This window comes from Brassica oleracea, chromosome C7, assembly GCF_000695525.1.
Source record: "Brassica oleracea var. oleracea cultivar TO1000 chromosome C7, BOL, whole genome shotgun sequence".
In the NCBI taxonomy this organism is placed as follows: domain Eukaryota; kingdom Viridiplantae; phylum Streptophyta; class Magnoliopsida; order Brassicales; family Brassicaceae; genus Brassica; species Brassica oleracea.
Genome location: NC_027754.1, coordinates 18004603 through 18016477, shown reverse-complemented (window position 1 = coordinate 18016477; position 11875 = coordinate 18004603). Strand labels below are relative to the sequence as shown.

Below are 11875 nucleotides of genomic sequence, written 5' to 3'. Positions count from 1 at the left end.
CAAATTGTACACGGCCTGATATATCATTTGCTGTGAATCTTTTGGCAAGATTCAGCTCATCTCCAACCCGAAGACATTGGAATGGGATCAAACATGTTTTTCGTTACCTCCAAGGGACCATTGATTTAGGCTTATTTTATCCTAAAAGTTCAAAAGGTCAAATGGTTGGTTTTGCAGATGCAGGATATCTTTCAGATCCACACAAAGCCCGATCGCAAACAGGATACGTTTTTACGATCGGAGGCACTGCTATATCTTGGCGTTCCCAGAAACAAACGCTCGTGGCTACTTCTTCAAATCATGCTGAGATCATTGCACTCCATGAAGCAAGTAGAGAATGTGTATGGCTGAGATCAATGAGCCGACACATCTGTTCAAGCAGCGGGATTGGCGAAAATACGGAGCCAACTATTTTATATGAAGATAATGCAGCATGTGTTGCTCAAACAAAGGACGGATATATCAAAAGCGATAGAACGAAGCATATTCATCCGAAGTTCTTCTCATACACTCAAGAGCTCGTGAAGAAGAAAGAGATTGAAGTAAGATATGTCCAATCATGCGACAATGCAGCTGATCTCTTCACAAAATCACTTCCGACTTCGATATTCAGAAAACATGTTCGTAACATTGGAATGCATCATCAGAAGGATTTATGACTGCTCATTCGAGGGGGAGCTTACGTAGTTGTACTCTTTTTACCTTACTATGGTTTTTCCCATTGGGTTTTCCTAGAAAGGTTTTTAACGAGGCAACGAAGACGTTAAGCGAGAGTGGATAGTGACACCGGTCCCCAAGGGGGAGTATTATGAGCCGCATATGTTGAAAATTATAAAGGATGTGGGGCCCGTTGCACTATTTGCACAGTTAATTTCTCTTCTATATAAACGATCGTTTCGATCGTTTATAGACACACCATTCCTTCTCCTTCTAATAACACATCCTCTCTTATTATCAGTGTTATCTTCTCATACGGGTATAAAATTTTGCCCTTATTTAAATTTCCTCGATACAATAAAATTCTAGTTTTTTTATAACATATATAACATTTCTACAACATTTTTTGTCTATTAGTATCTCAAATAAAGTATTTCATAAATAAAATATTACTAATTTTAATATAATCTTCATATTAGTTATAACAATGAAGTGAACAAACCATGGAAAACATCATACCAAAGTATCTTCCATTTTTTTTCTGTTGAGTTTCTTGGAAGAGAACTTCACTCTCTTCTCTCAACAACTTTTACAATGTAAGTAGTGAGCGATCCGGTCCGGTTATCACATAAACCGGAAAACTAAAATTAACATTTCGGATTAATGAAACAAAAAAAAAATGAAAAAGCGGCATGAACCTAAAACATGGCGGGAAAATGAGGAAGAGTGACATGGACCTAAAACCCCCAAATACTGAAATTTCTCAAAATCTGATTTATCGCAAAAATTAATTTACCGATGGATTCCGATACAGACTCCGACGGTTCCCATATCTCCGCCACTCCTCCCCGAGACCCGTTTCCACCACCGCCGCCAAAGCAGGTTCCTCGAAGGCCTCCGCAGCCACCGCCGCCACGGAAGGTACCACCAGGTTCCCGTAAAGCTCCGTCTTCTTCTTCTTCTTCTTCTTCTCGCTCGAAACCTAAAGCACATACACATCCGCAGCCTCCGGATCACTCGGAGGAAGCTCCATTACCATCTTTCTCTTCTCCTCCACCTTCTTTATTCACCGATCTCCCCTTCCGGATCTGCGAGCCCTCGAATCGATCCAAACCCGCTGGGTTTTCCTCTTCCGTTTCGTCCTTCTATAGACTCCCCAGAGCTTCTCCCGCACCTGAAGATACATCGAAATCAGAATGCGTCAACCATATCCCAGAGCTCCCTCACGTGCCACTCGTTCCTCCAAAACCCGTTAGAAGAAAGCCACCCAACCTCATCATGGATTCTATAAGTTCTCAGCCGTTGAAAGCTCCGGTGGTGTTTCGTAGTGGCGGCGAGGGTAATTTCGTGAAATTGAATTTGAATGGCAAGAGGGGGAAGAAGTTTCCCAGCAAATACAAAAGCGCATCCAAATCCAGAAGCAAATTCGCATACAGAGGGAAGAGATACAAAAAGTCAGAAGCTAACGGCGAAGACGAAGAAGGTGAAACTTGGTTGGAGGAAGAGTCCGATTTGCAGAGAGAAGCTAATGGTTTTATCAGTTCAGTGGAAGATGCGGTTCTTGCAGTGAAGACTGAAGCTTCTGATGAGAATCTGACGAAGCTGTTGAGTTTAGTGTATGGTTATGAGTCTTTTAGAGATGGACAGTTGCAGGCTATCAAGATGGTTCTTTCTGGGAGTTCAACCATGCTTGTGTTGCCTACTGGTGCTGGCAAGTCTCTCTGCTACCAGATTCCGGCTATGATTCTTCCCGGAATCACGCTCGTTGTGAGCCCTTTGGTTTCGCTCATGATCGATCAGTTGAAACATTTGCCTTCTGTTATTAAGGGTGGTCTCTTAAGCAGTAGCCAGGTGTGTGCCTCAGTTTCTTGTGTGTTCTTTATTTTTTGGTCATTTTATAGTCTCTAATAGATTTGTAATGGAGTACGTTTTGGGAATGTGTTTCATTAGAGACCTGAGGAAGCAACAGAAACATTGAGGAAACTTAAAGAAGGCATAATAAAGGTATGTTCTTTAGGGAAGTTTTGGACGTCTTACTTCTGATATGGATACTTGATGTTCATTTGTGTTGTCTAATTTCAGGTTCTCTTTGTGTCTCCCGAGAGACTTCTGAATGTAGAGTTTTTGTCAATGTTTCGCATGTCTTTATCTGTGTCGCTTGTCGTTGTGGATGAGGCACACTGCGTATCAGAATGGTGAGTGCTTCTTGGCATCTTGTAGATTAGCCTTTCTCTGTTGACTGTAGTGTCTACTATCTACTGTTTTTCTTTGGTTCTTAAGAGCTATTCTGAATAGGTCTCATAACTTCCGCCCTTCATACATGAGACTCAAGGCGTCAATGTTGTACTCTGCACTCAAGGCAGATTGCATTCTTGCAATGACTGCAACTGCCACTACTATGACTCTTCAGGCTGTCATGTCTGCACTAGAGATACCGTCAACAAATCTTATTCAAAAGTCACAACTCAGAGACAATTTTGAGCTGTCTGTCTCCTTGAGCGGAGCTAACAGGCATGTGCTTTGTTTATATTTTTCACTTTTTTGTTTGTCCTCTAGTTGTAAGTGATTGAAATCTGAAATCTAACAGACTGAAAGATCTATTGGTTTTGATGGAGTCTCAACCATATAAGAAGATTCGGAGCATCATTGTGTACTGCAAATTTCAGGTAAGCGTGCTTATTTAATTGTACACGGTTATTTCAAAATACTCTCAAACTTTCTCAATTTTTCTTACTGAATCATTCATGATGCGAGCTTAAGAGACTTTGGGATGTGTTTTGCGTAGTATGAGACTGACATGATAAGCAAGTATTTACGCGATAACAACATCACTGCAAAGGTTGTTTCCATTTTGAAATCTCCAATAGACGTTTATCTATGGCTAATTTTATTCTAATCAAGCTTAGCTCGACCATTTATCCAGGGTTATCATAGTGGTCTTCCAGCGAAAGACCGTGTTCGCATACAAGAGGCATTTTCTTCCAATAAGATTAGAGTGGTGAGAAAATAAGTTCAGTGATTTCCATACACCCTGTTTATACTTGAAAACTCTCGGTGAGAGCTGTGTAGATGACAGTACTCAACTATTTTTGGTATGTTTTGGAAGGTTGTTGCAACTGTGGCATTCGGCATGGGACTTGACAAGGGAGATGTTGGAGCTGTAAGCTTAAGGAAAACCCCTGTAATACTTGAAAATTTATTCACACAATATACATGCTTCTAAAGTTTATGGGTCTACTTTAGGTAATCCATTTCAGCGTGCCAGGCAGTTTGGAAGAATACGTTCAGGTTCAAACTTTTTTTTTCTTTCCCAGTATGGTAAGTGGTCAGTTTGCATATGACGGTCTCAAGAAACTAAATGTATTTACACAGGAAATTGGACGTGCTGGTCGTGACGGACGGTTATCTTATTGTCATCTCTTTTATGATGAGGACACATATCTAAAGCTTCGGAGTCTTTCACACAGGTGATTTGTTTGGGTACTAACTGTCATTTGTCCTGGCTTTGCATTGAAAGGCTGTTCAGTTACTTACCTTTTGTTTTCCCCATTTCTTGTTCAGTGATGGTGTCGATGAATATGCAGTTGGAAAATTTCTCACTCATGTGTTCTCATTTGACACAAAGCAACATGAGAAGATATGCTCCATAGTCATTGAATCTGCCTCTCATAAATTTGACATGAAGGAAGAGGTATTCTTCTTAAAATTGATGCATTTCCTGAACCCATTGTTCTCTACCTTCTTATCATTAAATGTCTGCTCTTGTGAGAGTGTGGGCAGGAAAATTCGTTTTTCATCATAAATTCTCTGACTCCTCACTGGGGATCTGGCAGGTTATGCAAACGATTTTGACACATTTAGAGTTGGGGGAAGTGCAATACTTACGTATGCTTCCACAGGTTAACATATGTTGCACTTTGAATTTCCACAAGGTAGGGAAGCTATTAACTGAATAAATCCCCGTTTAGTTACAAATTCCTATATATTTTTGTTAGCGGTGTATGCTCTAAGCTTCTGATGCTGAGAACATTGTTATGCTACATGTGCAGTCTTCTCCAAATATTCTGGCTGCACGAAACATCATAGTTGCAGCAATTCTGAAGAAGTAAGTGTCTATCCATTGTCTCCAGCTTTACAAGTGAAGTGATTCTGCAGGTGTGTTATAGTTGCAGCAATGCTTGAGATTTTTGTGGTGTTTTCAGGTCTCACGTGAAGCAAGGGTTATATGTCTTCGATATCCCAACCGTGGCCTCTAGCACAGGTGTTGCAACAACAGATGTCTTGGCTGAGATTCAAACTCTGAAGGTTGATAATCTTTCTCTGGCCTATACAAATCTATGGCTCAGTAATATATTGTTTCATTTCATCTTCATAAGAATGTTTAACTACACAAAGGAACCATGATTGAATTGCACGCATTAATTATAAAGAAGAACTTAAGTCCACAGAACAGAAGGATATATGAATGAACATACCTGATGGACAAATGAATTATCTTCACGAATATGACTCTAGTATGATATAGAAGAGATACTTAGTCAGTATCATTTTGTGATAAAGTTTGATGTTATCCATATGGATTATTGATGTAGAGGCTTTCCTGAGAAAATTGATTTTTCTTTTGCTATATTACTTAGATTGTATAGTTTTGAATGTGTCCCTGAAATCATTGTAGATGAAGGGGGAAGTAACATACGAGACGAAGGACCCCGCCTTTTGTTACACAATCTTAGAATCTCCAAAGGATACATCTTCGTTGTCCAGCCATCTTACCAAGTGGCTCGCAGAGGTTGAATTTTGCAAAGTAAGTTCTTCACTTGCAGCTAACAGTTACTCACCCTTTTATGGTTCCAGTTACAATGCTTGTGCTTATATGTTGACATAAATTCTGCAATTGAATTAGGTAAGGAAACTAGATATTATGTCAAGTGCAGCCATGGCTGCTATAAATGTCTCCAACACTTCAGAAACTAGTTCTGGTGCCGAGCAAACTCTGAGCCTGCAAAGCAGAATCTTGGATTACTTCAATGGAGACGAAAACTGTGACGTTCCGAGCAAGACGACTCAAAATTGGTACACTAACAATATGTTTAATGTCTTTTCATCTTTGTTAAAGACGTCTTTCTATTTAAACTGATCAACACTTATTTTGTGGATACAGTTCCTTTCTACGAGCAGACATAAAGGTGAAGATCCAAGAAGCTGTTAAACACTTACTTTGTTTTGCTATATATCCAAAAAAAAAATCATCTGATATTGAGAGTGAAAAAACAGGTGTTCTTGCAGAGTAACCGCCAGGCCAAGTTCACGCCAAGAGCCATAGCGAGGATAATGCATGGAGTTGGAAGTCCAGCTTTTCCGAATTCAATCTGGTCCAAGACTCATTTCTGGTATGATCATCAGCGTTTATCTTAAGCCAAGCCATCCACATATGTTTTGTTTCAGTTAAGCTTTGATGATTTGATTATTTGATTTTTATTGAATTACGGTGGTTCAGGGGAAGGTATATGAGCGTAGACTTCCGAGTGATAATGGAAGCTGCACAAACAGAGCTAATGAATTTTGTTGATAGAAATGCGGCTTTAGCTTCATAGAGTGGAAAGTTGAATATTTACACACTTGCGTCAATAGAACATTCTAAATTGTGCATTGTCTATTACAGTGTGTGTTTACACACTGTGAAGATTTGCTTAGAGTCTGAGTCACTTACAGTTGTGCACTGTATCCGAGGTTAGGAGTTAGTAAAAAAAAACTTATGAGAACTACATTGAAGATAATGTTTTTGTTATATTTTTTCTTGAGACTGAACCAGAGATATGGCCTATGGGAACGATGGGCAAAACAGAAAGAAAGGATCAAGATTAATAAAATTAAAGAATTAAGCTTCCTAAAGAACTGTAGGTTAAATTCAGTGAACTATACGGTGCAAATAAAAGATATCTCACATTTAACGCAACGATGGTAATAAATACTGTTGTTTAATTTAAAGATGAGTCAAGAAGAGGTCTCTTTAAAAACGTCCCACATCGAGAAAGAGAGAACTTTACACATGAGCTTCCTAGTATAAATAAAGAAGCTGAGCCCTTCTTACAATTCATACCTTTCTCGGCCTTTTGGCTAAGATCAAGTGTAGTATCTGTTCTTATCAGTTTAATATCTGATACGTGGTCCATTGGACCACACGATATTAACTCTATTTTTTTAGGGAGATGGCCCAATAAATAAGATAGCTTGCTATCTGGACTATCACGAGTCGCCCATGCGTTGCACTACTGCACGGGCCTGGCTCAGCCCATCAACATTTAGTTCTAAAATTGAAGTTGTGAAATAGTGATTATTAAAATTGAAATACAATTGGGTTCTGTGGACAATACTATTTTCTTTTTGGTCTTTATTCTGTTACTGGGCCTTATAACATGTAAATTAAAGAAAATACATTTTCTTTCATGTTTGTTTCTGGGCCTCATCAACCCTGGTAAACTGAGAAGCCATAGCTGATTTACACTGCAGTTCTGATTCTGTAACAGTGGCTGCATCAAGGGGAATAAATATCAAATAAGGTATCACCCCTTGCAAATCCATCTAACTATAGATCTCACTGTGGTTACATGATATCAGAAGCGAAGAAAAACTACCTGTGTCTTTTCTAAGAATATGTATGCCTTGCAGATTAATAATCAAATTCATATAATAGTAACTCTGCCGTTAACCATGCTAACTATTCGTGTCTCGTTAGCACTACTTTCACATCATATCACATTTTAACTTGAAATATGTTACTAAAAATCACATTTCCAAATAAAAAGTAATATGCTAAACTAATTTGGGTATTAGTCTGATCACTGATGTGATGAAAACCAGCTTATACATTATTGTGTGAAACGGTTTATGAAATTATTCTAACTACTATTACAGTTTTAACCCGTTAGCACGGCCACAATGTTAACTCAAAACACCAAACCTCTTCATAACATCAGAAAAAAACAAATTATGCTTATTAGCCAGTGTTTCTAGTTACCCAAGATGTCCAACTTTTTCTCTCTACTATTTCTCAGACCAAATGATTTCTTTTGCTATATGCATGATATCTATACATACGAATGCATATTTAAAAAACTTACATACGGTTATAAAAATAGGCACGATCGAAGGTGACCATTTGGCTTGTACTTAAAAGTCAAAAAGTTATCGAATATTTTAAGTAACATCTAGGAGACACCTCTTGTTGGTTTTCGTTCCCACTTGTATTTCCACATCGCCACTTCTACATTTCTTAATTTACTTTTGGATTTAATGAAAGTTCAACACACAATTTAACGAGAGATTCTTGTCGTCATATCTTTTTTTTTTCCCTTTTCATTACTTTTCTAAAGGTAAATTCCAAAATACTCATTGGAAATAAATAATTATGCAAAACCACCTTTCTTCACCAAAAAAGAAAAGTCTTGCCCTTTATAGTTTGAAGTTTGAACTAAACTAGTAAACAAAAAACGTCGTAATGAGTGAGACTTTTAGGCTAAAGAAATATCGTAAATTCGTAATAGAGTTTGCCAGATTTGCTATTATATTTTATTATACTTTTACTTTCTCTACCAAAAAAAAGGAATTATTTAGCCTCCACATAAAATATAAATGTCAAATTATTTAAATAACGAAAGTATGACGTAAAAATGACCTATGCAATACGGAAAGTCCACGTAAGTAACAGTACCGAGAGATGTAGTAGATCCAAAAACACGAGATGAGATCCAAAACTGTGGGCACTAAATCAGATAATAAGTGAACCCTATGTAATAAGATCCGATAGTAAAAAGGGCAAAAGTGGAAATAACAAAAGCCGTGTGACGTGTCACAACAATCTTAACAAAACCTGTAATCTCCACCGTCGATCGTAGCGTTCGCAGCCACCGGCGGAATCGCGAAATGCCATAACCTCCCCGCGGCATGAACTCTGTATTTCGCGCATAAGAACTCCTCCGCGAAAGTCTTCTCAACTCTCCGGTTAACGTCGTGCAAGAACACGTGAGTGACTCCAGGCTTCTTCCGGTTCCTAGCCATAACCGCCGCCGAGTAAATCGCCGCCATTCTTCCCGGAGCTTCGGCGAAGTACCCTTTAGGAGCGTCGAGCATGATCAGATCCCACTCTGTGTCGTAGAACTCATCAGGAAGCCCCGTGAGAGCGAGCTTGCAACGTTCGTTTCCTCGGAGATACGCCTTCGCCGGGAAACAGCTCGGTTCTGTTTTGTAAGAACGCAGAAGCTTGTCGGCTTCTTGTAGCTGCGTTCTGTAACGCACGTGGTGGGCATGGAGGAAGGGAGAGTCTTTGGTTACTTTCTGGAACCACTCGAGATCTTCTTCGAGGAATATGGTTTTGCCGCGTGGGTTAAGAGAAGCCCACATGAGTGAGTCGAGGCCCAGACCGAAGACGAGGAAGTTGGCCGGAGCTAGCTCTTTCAAGACGTTGAAAGAGATCGAGATCTCGTGGATGTTTTGTTGTGGGGTTATGGTGGAGGTCGCGTAGTGGACGATGGCTTGGAGCTGGATCGGTGTCGCTGAGTAATCAGCTGCTGCGGCCACCGCTCGGCTTTTTGCGCTTGCGGTGGAGCAGAGGAAGAACGCGTCGTCGGCTGATCGTATGAAGGCTGTGAAGAGTAGAGCGCTTCCGATAAGACCGGCGAGTAAAACGAAGGTGATGATCGAACGTTTCTCCGATGGGATTATGTTGCTCATCCTGTTTGTTTCTTTATTTCAGATCTGACTGTTTCTTTCTGTGTGTTTTGTAAGTTTCAGTCAGACCATGAAATGAGGAGATAGATATGTGAATGAGTTGAAAAATAGTAGGTTACTATTTCTTGGAGAATGGCCTCTGATATTGGGACACGTGTCGTTTCCAACCATTCAAGTAGCTTTGGCTAAAGTGGATGATGTGAGCTAGACACGTAACTATGGTTTATTCGAATTTGAAAAAATTGTCAGTGTGGACACTGGACGTATGTTATTTTATTGGAATATGGCTTTTCGTGCCCACGTTGGTTTGCGAAAGGTAACAAACAATTAACAAGATCGTCCATTGCCAAATTAAATGAGATAGAACAAGATTGGCTATACTATCTAATTCGTTTTCATGTCACACCATATAGGGGTTATCAATCTTATGAGCTTATCAGTGTGGGTTACGTTGGTTTAATCTGTTATCTTCTAAGTTAATATGTGAGTGTTGAAAGAAAAAAAATAGTATTGTTTTCATATGAAAAATGAAGAAATTAATTATGAAATAACAAAACATACATACTCTTAACATATCTTTTCAAGCAAGCCCATTTTAAAGAACCTTAAATTACATCCTCCGTTGTTTTATTTTTTCCTTGATTATTACAAAAGATTGTGGGTCCAGATATTACTTGATTCAATCGTATAAGTATACCAATCATAATGTGTGTCTATAGTAATTAACCGAAGAAAAATGCAAAAGAATATTCAACGATCGTATTGTTGACATGAAGCAGAATTAAGCAGCTAGACTTGAGAATTAAGCAGTCAGACTTGAGAATTAAGCTGCCAGACTTTGTAAGGTTTTATAAGGCTTTATAATGGTTTTATAAGTTCGATTTTATTAAAGAGAAGAAGAAGAGAGAAAAAGATATTTTATTATATTGTGTACTGAGGTCACTTGTCTTTAAATACTTTTACCCAGATCCACAATTAAATTAAGGAAACTATTCTCTCCTTCTTTCTCTTACATCTTGAGATCTACTTTCTCTCTCTCTATGTTCTTCATGTTCTTCATTCTCCATAAATAAATTCTCAATAATTCTCTCATTCTAACATGGTATCAGAGCTTTAAGCTCCTGAAACTCACAAAAGCTTCCGCAAATTTCTTTCTTTCCTTCTCAGATTATCTTCAAAATCTGTTGGATACATCCTTTTATCCACTGGTCCAAAGGTCTTTCAAAAGGGAAGAACCTCACCAGAACTCAAGATAGAGGAGTACCCTATTCTCTGGAACTCAAGAAAGCTTCAACCATATCAGGAAAAGCTTCTTCAAAGTCCAGTTTATCTCAAAATCAGTAGGAACAATCTATTGTCCACTGGTCCATATCTCTCCATGAGGGAGAACTCCAACATGGTGTTGTTTCCAGAGTACAAGAAGGCTAAGGAACAACATAAGAACCACAATATGCCAAGAAGAAGTGACTTGAATCAAGCCAGGAATGTAATCAAAGAGTTTGAGCATCCATCGATTCAAGGTCGAACCATGTATTCATCTGTCATTGGTGGTTCAAATGAAGAAGGAACATGGAGAAGTACTGATAGTGCAGCCAACACTGATGGTCCAGCAACCATGAGTGACCTACATTCCCTTATCCAAGCCTTTATCTCATTCAAGAAGGCTGGTACACACTCTCTTGACCCTAAACCTATCATTATAGATTCAGGAGCAAGCCATCACATGATTAGTGATAGAAACTTGATGAGTGATGTCCAGCCTGCCTCAGGGTATGTTCAAATAGCAAATGGTGATAAGATTAAGATAGAAGGGATAGGGAACCTGAGGTTGTTTGATAGGGAATCTACTGCCTTGTATATGCCTCAGTTTACATCAAACTTGCTATCTGTGAGAAAGGCTACTGTTGATCTGAGTTGTCAGGTTGTCTTCAGACCAGATGAGGTTGAATTTCAAGACTTAAAGACAGGCCAAGTGATTGGAAAGGGGCACGTTCACAATGAACTATATCATCTTCAGAAGACAGAGATGTCTAGACCATCCACTTCTCAGTGTTTGGCTAGTACATCCAGCGGGGTTGATAGCACACTATGGCATGCTAGGTTGGGACATCCTCATACAAGAGCCCTAAACTTGATGCTTCCAGGTGTGGTCTTCAAGAATGATGATTGTGAAGCTTGCATATTGGGGAAGCATTGTAGAACAGTCTAGCACCATCTATGAAAGATGTTTTGACCTAGTTCACTCTGATGTATGGACTGCTCCATGTGTGTCCAGAGAGAACCACAAATACTTTGTCACCTTCATTGATGAGAAATCCAAATACACTTGGGTGACACTGATTCCGTCTAAGGACAGGGTGTTGGATGCTTTCAAGAATTTCCAGACCTATATCTGCAACCATTTCAATGCCAATATGAAAATTCTAAGGCCAGATAATGGTGGAGAGTATACAAGTCATGCATTTAAGCAATATCTTGCTCAACATGGGAT

At 39.1% G+C, this 11875-nt stretch overlaps 2 protein-coding genes across 2 annotated transcripts; one reads left to right on the top strand and one right to left on the bottom strand.

Moving 5' to 3' along the window:
* The first annotated feature begins 1455 nt into the window (after nt 1-1455).
* LOC106301961 (ATP-dependent DNA helicase Q-like 5) lies at nt 1456-6447 on the top strand. The gene is made up of 19 exons (XM_013738456.1): nt 1456-2508; nt 2608-2661; nt 2740-2852; nt 2953-3168; nt 3245-3323; nt 3443-3496; nt 3581-3655; nt 3764-3817; nt 3901-3945; nt 4030-4124; nt 4219-4348; nt 4491-4589; nt 4707-4762; nt 4860-4962; nt 5333-5461; nt 5561-5730; nt 5819-5843; nt 5932-6047; nt 6155-6447. The coding sequence occupies exons 1-19, from the start codon at nt 1456-1458 to the stop codon at nt 6249-6251; spliced, it is 2763 nt and encodes a 920-aa protein (XP_013593910.1). The 3' UTR covers nt 6252-6447.
* Nucleotides 6448-8279: 1832 nt separating this feature from the next.
* On the bottom strand, nt 8280-9481 carry LOC106301246 (glucuronoxylan 4-O-methyltransferase 1-like). The gene has a single exon (XM_013737600.1). It carries the CDS (start codon nt 9385-9387, stop codon nt 8518-8520), a length of 870 nt encoding a protein of 289 aa, XP_013593054.1. The 5' UTR covers nt 9388-9481; the 3' UTR covers nt 8280-8517.
* Nucleotides 9482-11875: the final 2394 nt, after the last annotated feature.

Excerpts from the sequence above, each read along its gene's own strand:
- LOC106301961 (XM_013738456.1), top strand. The coding sequence starts at position 1,456 with ATGGATTCCGATACAGACTCCGACGGTTCCCATATCTCCGCCACTCCT. Across the intron at positions 3,497-3,580 it reads ATAACAACATCACTGCAAAG|GGTTATCATAGTGGTCTTCC; the intron begins GTTGTTTCCATT and ends CCATTTATCCAG. Across the intron at positions 3,946-4,029 it reads GTTTGGAAGAATACGTTCAG|GAAATTGGACGTGCTGGTCG; the intron begins GTTCAAACTTTT and ends GTATTTACACAG.
- LOC106301246 (XM_013737600.1), bottom strand. The coding sequence starts at position 9,387 with ATGAGCAACATAATCCCATCGGAGAAACGTTCGATCATCACCTTCGTT.